The 10,725-nt window shown below is 30.7% G+C and overlaps 1 protein-coding gene and 1 non-coding gene across 2 annotated transcripts; one reads left to right on the top strand and one right to left on the bottom strand.

Annotated features, from left to right (window-relative positions):
- The first annotated feature begins 3,751 nt into the window (after positions 1–3,751).
- On the top strand, positions 3,752–8,652 carry LOC145592861 (agamous-like MADS-box protein MADS2). Its single transcript, XM_081649365.1, has 8 exons — positions 3,752–3,981; positions 6,432–6,510; positions 6,784–6,845; positions 6,982–7,081; positions 7,493–7,534; positions 7,959–8,000; positions 8,119–8,264; positions 8,362–8,652. The coding sequence occupies exons 1-8, from the start codon at positions 3,797–3,799 to the stop codon at positions 8,459–8,461; spliced, it is 756 nt and encodes a 251-aa protein (XP_081505491.1). The 5' UTR covers positions 3,752–3,796; the 3' UTR covers positions 8,462–8,652.
- Positions 6,304–6,376, bottom strand: TRNAE-CUC (transfer RNA glutamic acid (anticodon CUC)). Its single transcript has one exon. It is a non-coding gene; the product is annotated as a tRNA-Glu (tRNA).
- Positions 8,653–10,725: the final 2,073 nt, after the last annotated feature.

Below are 10,725 nucleotides of genomic sequence, written 5' to 3' on the forward strand. Positions count from 1 at the left end.
CAGTACGTTTTCTTTGGACACGTTTCTAGCGACATAATTTAGACACTCCATAACACATGTACGTATGTTGTATGCATTCAGCGGAGAGACTTAAGAAATAAACTTTTCATAATTATGCACTAATTTTAGCCAAACAGTTTAGTTTTATCAAGTAAAATTTTATTTTATTTTCTATTAATATGACAAAACTTTTGGGAAATTATGGTTCCCTATTTTAATTAACAAAGCTAGCCATGGATGTATACATACCGCGGTAAATTCATCTCATATATCAAGGAGACTAATATGTTACGGAGTAGTTAACTAATAATACATGTTCTGCGCGGTATTTTGGGTACATATTTCATTCACCATGTTTCCAGGAAGTTAATTATTTAGTGGATTTAGATTACTTGAATTGGTAGCTCGATTGGGGTTGTTGCTTCTCAAAGGTGCATGAAATTCTAGTCTGGAATTGCATCAAAAAACGAACATCTAGTCTGAAAAGATGTTTAAGATTGGCCTCACTTGAAAAAGGGAAATCTATTATGCAAGCTAACGTACTGCTTTTACTAACTTTTATGAGTAAATTCTAGTGGGTCACTAATTTCTCTAACCTAATTAAGTTAGAAGTATGTATTAGAGGCATTGAAAAAGTCACTAAATATCCAAATTGAGTTTAAAGGATTATATCTAATGTAAAGTACTATACCACTTATCAACAACCATATTTAGTAACAATATAGCTACTAGCTAATTAAAACCAAATTTGGATCTTATACAGAGAGCATTATTTCAAATCAACATTTGCATCAACATTGTTAGGTGTGATTGTGTGAATGCTACTTTTCGTTTCATATTCCATAACCTAGTCTATTACGCAATGAAAAGTTAAAGCAGCTTAGATATAAAAATCATATTCCGTAATTCATAAAATGTATGTCCTTTACCTAAAGTAAGAATTAGTACATATATAGATATATACTTAGCTTAGGTTAATTAAATCTAATATATATTCATCGAATTCATCTTTTGTTTTCTTGGTGAGAATAAATGAAATTGAAGTGAGTAGCTCACATGTAACGCTTTTATTACAAGTACTATGATGGACTTTTATAAGTTTATGTACATGAAAAAAGTGGCAAGGAAAATGCAAGTGGGCATACCATTTTGAGGATTTAATTTTTTTACAGTGTCACATGGTGAAAGTGAAATAAAAGGATGCTGCATGAAAATGATGGCTACCCACTCAGAAAACGACACATGGACAACCATTTTAAGTTATGTGACGACGTTAAGAATTTTCTTTTTTATTTTTTTTGAAGAAACGTTAAGATTTTTTAACAACGACGGTAGATAGGCGTAGTACAGAATTTGTAAGGGATTTTAATAGGGCATAAATATACTACTTCCGTTTTATATTATTTGCAACGATTTGACATAAAGTAGAGAGGAAAAATGTCTAATCGTTGCAGATAATATGAAACGGAGGTAGTAATAAATTTAAATGAAAGTAAGAAAATTTTATACTACAGAGTACTAATTAATCAGATAAAATCAGTACTTAGACTACTTACTCCATATAAATCGGGAGGGAAGCTTTAACCACTTGAGATATCCCCCACTCTCGTGTAAACTCATCTTGTAGGTTAATTAAATCGTACTCCGATTCAATTAGGCCCCTTTTCTTAACTTATTTTTATTAAACTAAAAATCATTATCATTGAATCGAAATTAATTGTACTAATTAAAATTTATTTTTACTAATTCTTTATGATATTTGTTCTTTAATGTTACTGATAGTCTAATATTTATTGAATTAAAATTATATTTTGCTGATATTATGGAGAAATTTTTAAAAGTAAACTGAATATGGCCTATCGTGTATCAATATGAATGCGATTCAATCTTACATATGGAGTACTGGACACGGACACACAGTTGACGGTATATTATGATTAACTTACTCCGTAGTAAAGACCACAAAATGAAGTATTGAACCCTAACATTAATTATCAATGTTGCATGGTTGTTGTCACGTCACTTTAGAGAGTGTTAAAGCTCGGATTTAATGGACTTGAATGAACTTCCATACACAAAAGCCAGCAACCCTAGCAACTTCATCATAACGCTTGTACGACCCATAAGATCTATTGCATTTAGTAAACTAACTAATTGCTTAACTAGTGTGGGCAGCAATCCGTGCGATTCTCTGATTTATTATTGTTTTTTCCAAATAAAATATGAGTGATCAAGTACTTTTTTTTATTTACTCTATATTTCATTTGATAATAAATCTTGAGAACTTACAACTCTTTTAGCTTGACTTCATGACTTGCGTATCTGTTATAAGTTATACCGAGTAACCTTTTTGGGTAATTGTTCTAAACCATAAAGTTGCCAATTCATGTTTTTGGTGGCAAAATTGAAAATATCTTGCAATCAATTTCGAGAGAATATTAAATAATTAGCAAATTGTACATTAGAAGTAAATAAAAGTAAATTAGTACGATAAAATAAAGACTTACTTGAACAATATAACATGAAATTGTCTTGAAATTAATTAACGCACGGTGTTACCTTTGTTTTCACAAAATTATCCTAATAATATAAGATAAGCTCATTATTAGTCATCATACTCATCAGATCAGTATGTATCACTTTTTAGAGCTTCATGCATGCATGCATCCTCTCCTAATTTGATGATGGTTTTGTTCTTTAACTATCACTTAATAGCTTTAATAATTGGAGCTAAAATTTTCATCCTAACATATATTTTAATTCAAACTATTCACTCATTTTTCTCATATATATAGTCTATTCGTTAATGATCTCTCAAAAAATAATTAATACGAGTAGTTTATAAAAAGTAGGGTATATATAAGACAATTATGCTTTAGATTATGAATGCAATATTTTTAGGGCCTGGTAAGAATGTTCTTAGTAAAGGCGATCTACAAAGCTTGGACTTAGAACCTATTCTTTTCAGCTTAATTTCAGTTCAGTTCAATTTCTAATTTCCTTCTCTCATAAACAGTTTAGTTTAGTAAATCAGAACATGCCCTTACTACATGATCTGACTCGGCTTTTAGACCTGTTGTGTCAAATGTAAGTCCAATCCAAAATTATAATTTGCCCCAATATGATCTAAATCTCATACTCACCTAGCTAGCTCATGATCACATCTGTAGATTAGTTAATTTGATCACGAAGGCCAATTATGATTAATTACTTTTTATAAATTAAAACCTTTGCTAGCTTAATTGAAGTTAATTTAAGGAATTAACCTTCACGCTCTAAAGAATGCAACTTGGATAAACAAAAGTAAAAGAAAACATGAAAATGGAAAAAAGCATCAAATTACATAGTATGGGAAAAAATTAAAAAAAACAAGTAATAAAAAAAATAAAAAATAAACACAGGAGTTATATGAAGTGATGAAAGCACATATACCAACCCTAACCCTCTCTTGTTAGACCTCATTCTGGCAAAAACACATCTTCACCTTTGCAATTTTCTCTCTCTTTCTTCCCATTTTTCTCTCTCCTCTTTTTTATTTCTTCATTTTTCAATGTTTCTCATTAATATTTATAGCTTTGTTTAGGGTTTCAAAAACTTCTTTCTTACTATAAATTTTTATTATTTCACAAATTTGGTGTAGTTTTGTCTAAGAGAAGAAGGGAAATTTTTAGCAAAAATATTATAGACAAGAAGAGGCAGGTTTGTTAGATTTAACCAAATTATATTAGAAAATAAAATTCTTAAGGGAAAAAAATATATATTTATAAAAGAGGTAAAAAAAGTAAAGATTAAAATAATGGGAAGAGGAAGAGTTGAGCTAAAGAGGATAGAGAACAAAATAAACAGGCAGGTGACATTTGCAAAGAGAAGAAATGGTTTGTTGAAGAAAGCTTATGAACTTTCTGTGCTTTGTGATGCTGAAGTTGCTCTTATCATCTTCTCCAACCGTGGCAAACTCTATGAATTCTGCAGTGGACCCAGGTGATCATCACGATACCGCCTTTCCGGGTTTTTTTTTAAAAAATTTAAAATTTTATGTTTTGGTCACGATTACGATTAAGTGAAAAGCTAAACGCCATCCTGAATTTAACAGCCCGGACTCTGGGTTGGTGTTAAAGTTTTGAGATCTGGGTTACTCCATATTTTATTTCCATCTTGTGTTTTACTTACCTAAAATGGAAATAAAACTTAGAGCCTTTCTTGTTGTTTTCAATAGATCTGGTCAGATTTTTTTTAATAAAAAATTTCATAGGTTTAGTTTGTATGATTTTGTAAGCTTATTTTTTCTAAAATAGTAATTTTGTTTTTTACAAAATTGTTTAAATTAAAGATGTAGAGTAAAAATTCATAGGTTAAAGATGTTATAGTACCATATCTACTTTAGATCTTTGGATTGCAGCTTTGTTTTTATTTGATATGATGTTTTGTTACTTTAGAAGATCAGTTTAATACCTGTGCTTTTCTTTATCCATTGGATGTTTAATTGTTGTGTTTTTCTCTTACTTTCTGAAAATTCATCATGAATTCTCATGATTTTGTTGAATTATAGCAAGATCAGCTTTGTTTTTAGTTAATTTTGAGTCTTACAAGATTACACCTCAAAAAAGAAAAAAAGAAAAAAGAAAAAAAAAATTGATTTATTTAAGAAATTATTTTATATCGTAGCTTTGATTTCAATTTAAAGTGCAACATTTTTTTTTCCTCTCTAATTTTCGATCAAAGCTCTTTATATTAAAAACCTAAAATTTATTTTCTCATTTTTTGTTAAAATTTTGAGTATAAATTTATGAATTTTTCCCTAGATCTGAAACCCTTTTATGCGAAGTATATAATTTAAAATTTTCATTACCTTCAAATTTTCAAGTATTCAATAAGTTCAGCCAACATTTTCTCTAAAAATAGTATACATATGTAAGATGGGAGGGTGATTAAAAAAAAAAAAAACAAAAAAAACAAAAACAAAAGCTGTACATGATTGTGTGAATTTGATCTTGGCAAAAAAAATTGAAAACCCTAAAATTTTGACCATAATTGGTTTATATCTTTATCATGATACCCTTGTAGTGTTTTAACAGTAAAAAATAAAATCATCCTACGGAGTAATTATAATTTTCTAATATTGGTTTATTTGCCTACAATTAAAGGGAAATTATTTTAAAGGGCTTGAATTGGTAGGAGAAAGTAAAAGATTTGTAAATTTCATATGGTTTTGTTTGCATTTAATTACTTTGATATATTTTAGTTAGTAAAGCTGTTTTTAATTATTTTGTTTTATGGATTTTTGAAATTAATTTATTGCTCAAAACGTTCTCTATGGTATACTCATTTACAGAACTACTCATATATGCTTGCGAAACTGTCTTTTCATTTTAAGATGTTTAAGACCTTATTTATTTTTAAAAAAAAATCAGCATTATTCCTTTTTCTTATTTTCAAATTTTGTACAAAATGAATGTGCTTTTTTTTTGAGGAAAAAACTAACGTGCTTTTAAAATAGTTGTATTGGTTATGTTATTTATGTCCTGATTCTCTTGTCAAAGATATAGTGATTATTTAGGGACTTAATTTTGCATTAATATCCAACATTATTTTTGCATCACATACAATGGGTTTAGATGCACTTTAATTTGTATAAGCATGCCTTTGTACAATTATACTGCTTCCTAATGAAAAAAGAGAGGGTTTCATATTGACCTAATGACAAAGATATAGTAATTAATAAGGGCAACGTTGTAGGTATGTGGTAATGTGGTATGCAATTCACCTATACAAATGGTTTGTTGTAGTCATTGATTTGAACTCGATTGGCTTCTTTGTCTAATTTACTCTATTCACTAATTTGATTAATCTAGCTCGGCTATTGTTGTGTCCTTCAAGCCTTCACCATAAGATAAAGAATGCCTAGCCTTGATAAAAGTATGCTTAACTTGAGGTTTTCACATACATGTGTCCTAACACAACTATATATATTTCCATTCATTGAACTAAATTTTATGTGCATCATGCACTCTCGATATATAGCTTATTCCCATCCATCAGATTGCTTTACATAAAAACTCGGTTTATTTTCGAACTTTTAGCTACTAAGATCTTTGTGTAGAGAGGATGTGAAGTGAGGAGTTAAGACTTTGCAGTCCACGCAGGAGTAACTGTTCATAGTTTAGAAGAAAACACCAGATAAAATTTATATGTTTTAGATAATACTCGTAATATAGAATAAAGTAATAAACTACTACTACTACTAGTTTTCTGGAATTATTTAGATGGTAAAAGGAATTATGAGAAAAAAAAGAAGAAAAAAAATTCCGTTGCCGGGACTTGAACCCGGGTCTCTCGGGTGAGAGCCGAGTATCCTGACCAACTAGACTACAACGGATTACTAATAATCATTCTTCTTCATACTATATAATTAATATTTGAATTGCATGCAGTATGCTCAAAACACTTGAGAGGTACCAGAAGTGCAGCTATGGTGGGGTAGAAGTCAACAAGCCATCTAAAGAGCTTGAGGTAATAATATTTCCCATTTCTTGGTCATTATTTGTATCTCGATTACTCTACCAATACGCCGGATTTACTCTGGGCACAACCCGAATGCATCCGATTGAGGTTGTGCTTCTGCTTGTGCAAGCATGTCATCACACACTACCTCAGGGTTACAGGGTATCTACGCCGGGTATAAGGCAGTTTCTGCAAGAATATTTATTAGTGTAGATATTATTGGACTTTTTATTTGTTTGGAATTTTATTGTAATTTGTTTTATTTTGCTTTGTTCTCAACAGAGCAGCTACAGGGAGTACTTGAAGCTGAAAGCTAGATATGAATCACTCCAAAGGACTCAAAGGTAAAATATTTGTACTCTCTCTCATTTTTGTGAAACAAATTTGTTTAGTATTTTGAATGTAGTAATACTTGGAGACCAGTAATATTTTTGTTTTATGAACTTATGGTTGTATTATTCCATTATTTTATACATTCAGAAACTTACTTGGAGAGGACTTGGGACCTCTGAATGTGAAGGAGCTTGATCAACTGGAGAGGCAACTCGAGACTTCTCTGAAGCAGATTAGATCAACTAAGGTACGTAGTAACCATTAACCAAGCACTCCATCTCATTACATTCGAATGTTAACTGTTATTTATTTACATTTTCCTACATTTAAGAAATTGCGTACATATATACTATATAGTCCTTGCTAAGTTGAAAAATATTAAGTCACGTGTACTACTTTAGGACGTCTCTACAATTATTAATCCGATTCATGCTTTTGCATTTTTATTGCTTATCAAGTACTTGTAATTCATTTCATGATCTCTTTTCTACTCATTTTATTAACTTTGCGATATAAGATTGAAACCACTATCTTTTTCAACTTTTAACTGCAATAACCTTGTGTACTGTTTGTTGGATTGGAATCATTGAAATGTATAGCAGTATGTCTAACTTGAAAAACATGTGTGTGTGTGTGTGTACTGCTGCTATCTATGCAGACTCAATCAATGGTGGATCAACTTACTGACCTTCAGCACAAGGTATGTACTTCATATATATTATCACATTGCAAAATCTAGGACCTTATGTTAATATTTGTTCTACGTAGTAATTGTTTTATATGCCACTTTTATTGAAAAGTCTACAATAGTCGTTTGAAATATGACTACCATAATGTTTTAATGATATTGTAGTTCTTAAATGACCTACTGATATTACTTTATTTTTGATATAAAATAATATTATTAACATTTTTTTAATTAACAAATTTTTTGTTTCATTTATGTAATTTTTATTCTTATTTTACAGTTTCTGAAAAATATTTATTTTATGTTGGATTAAAATTTTCACAAATTTTTTTTGCATTATAGATGCTAGAAGACTAATTGTGTCTATTTTATAATATGAAAAAATAAACCGATCATATTATATATCATTAAAATAATATGGTAGTCATGTGTACAGGAACATGCACTAATGGAAGCTAATAAATCTTTGAAAACTGAGGTAACAAAACAATCATAGCTTCTTCAACATTCATATGCATAATTAATTAGGATGTATTTGTACAATTGTCCTATGAGTCTGATGTTCAATTACATCTTGGAATTTAATTTATTGGTAGCTTGATCGGATCACGATTAAGGATGCTCAATACCGACAATCTTGGGATGGTACCGACCAGAACGTTCACTATGGACAGCAACACGCTCAATCTCAGGGGCTGTTAAATTTCCAGCCCCTTGGTTGCAATCCTACCCTTCAAATAGGGTAAGCACAGAACTAAACTACTAGTTTTAAACCCGTGCAATGCACAACACGACACAGACTACAATTTAATCGTCTTTGGTTGGTTGGATGGATGCAGGTATAACCCGGAAACTACTGAGCAGATGAGTGTTGCAACAACACATGCACAAGTTCCTGGATTCTTACCAGGATGGATGCAAGGTGGATGCTTTAGTTAGGGCTAACTTTTTGCCCTATGAAAAATTGGAAGCATTACTATTATATGTAACAACTACTTTTGAATTACCTTTTTATCTTTTGTCTTTTTTCTGGGTGAAAATGTAAATTCCATCAGCAAGTATGAGTAACTTCTAATAATTCTCATAAGAGCATTAGACTCTAATTAAGGAACTTTTAGACTTTGTTTGACTTTTGATATGTAATGTAATTTTGTTTTAAGGAGACTTAAAAGCAGGTGGAAGTATATTTTAAGGAGATGCTCAGAAATATTTCTAGTCTTCAGTCTTGATGATATAAGTTTACTTATTTACCATGAAATATTAGGGCCCTCTTTTATACGGTATATTAGGGCCCTCTTTTTCTAAAGAGTTGTCTTGAAATTTCACTCAATTATTTTCAAAACACCTTTTTGTGATTTTATAAAAATGTATACTTGTGTTAAAGACAGTAAAAAAATCATATGGGGCGATAATTTAAGATTCATGAATATTCAAAATACTTTTACTTTCATAATGATATTGTATATCATTACTCATTAAAATAGAAGTTGATAATTATCAAATGCTCCGTCTGTCCCTAAATTAAAAGCCTCTTTCTCTTTATTATATGAGTAATAAATGTTAGAAAGAGGCTTTGTATTAAGGGACGGAGGGAGTACATAGTAGGAGGGTAAGCCCTAGACCCCCATTCTAAAGAGAGAAAGTCTCTTTCTCTTTATTATATGAGTAATAAATGTTAGAAAGAAACTTTATACTAAAGGACGGAAGGAGTACATAGTAGGAGGGTAAGCCCTAGGCCCCCTTCTAATGAGAGAACAATTGAAGTGGAAGTTATAATCTTAGGTGGGTCAATTTAAAAAAAAACGTGTGCTTAAAAACAATAATGTCCTGTTTTATTATTTAATACTCCAAGAGACCTTAATGTTGAATTGAGATGTCCATTTTCTAATCCAAGAGACCTTAATGTTCAACTTTTAAAACATTTTACTACATGAAGTTGACTTTGAGGAAAATACTACATGAAGTTGATAATTGAATAAGAAAACAAAATTCGCATTTTGAAAAAGTAAAACTATGTAGTTGTAATGAATTTCAAGTCTCATCTGCATCAATGAACCTTTGTAATGTTTTCTGCATCATATAAAATGAAAATAAGCGGGTCATATACAATTGACATTTATAGACCTCTGTTAGTTTAGATGAACTACTACAAGAGGGGGGGTGAATGGTAGTAGGTTCCAATCGCGGAACTTAAGCGGAAATAAACAATTAAAACGTAAAGGAACTTAAAGCACACAGCAAGTTTTACGAGGAAACCATCCAGTGCCTAACTGGAAGTAAAACCTCGGCCCTATTGGGACTTATAAACAAATTCCACTATAATAGGCAACTCTCCTAGTACAACCTATTACACAGACCTTTGCTTTGCAAGTTCCACCACGGACACTTGACTCTATGATAGGACACTTCCTACCAGACCTAAGACACTTCTTAGGACCCTTTTTCTCCCCTTACCCAGGACACTTCCTAGGTGACCCAAGACACTTCTCAGGTTCCTTTCACTCACTGTGCACTCACAGCTACCACTCGAATTTTATGAGATTTCAAACTCATCACTTGCGTGAATTTAAGAGAATTCACAATCTCACCCCAAAATACAAAACACTCAAAACCCTTTTTCCCATTACAAGATCTCATTGAATATCCCTAAATACATATCTATGAATAAAGAGATAAAACTAATATGTTGGACACTCAAGACCAGTCTGGAACTCACTGGACGTACTGTAACCAAAACCTGATAGGAACTTTGACCAGGAGAACTGACTTAGCTTCGTGGTGAAGGATAAAACCATTAAGCACGACCACTACACTTCGTCAGCCTCAACTTTGAATGAATACATATGAGCATATTTATAGTACACTCGAATTATTCATTTCATCTTGAAAAAGATAGATTTTCTGAAAAGATAAGTTTAAAAGATATTTTCTAAAAACAAGTTTTCCGAAAATATATCTTTTTGTTAAGAATAAAATCTGTCAATAATAATAAGATAAACTTAACATAAAATCAGATTTTATTTCAATCTTATCTTTTAGTTTAAAAATACTTTTTAAACAAAATTTATCTTTTTCCAAAAGGGATTTATTAGAAGATAAATATCTTTATTCAGTAAAACCAAATCCCTAAAAGATATGCACGTATAAGGTAAATATATATATCATTAAAATCGACTTTTAACAACGTGCACACTTAAGTTCCT

The sequence above is a fragment of the Chenopodium album genome, chromosome 18 (genome assembly GCF_948465745.1).
Source record: "Chenopodium album chromosome 18, dcCheAlbu1.1, whole genome shotgun sequence".
Lineage (NCBI taxonomy): Eukaryota > Viridiplantae > Streptophyta > Magnoliopsida > Caryophyllales > Amaranthaceae > Chenopodium > Chenopodium album.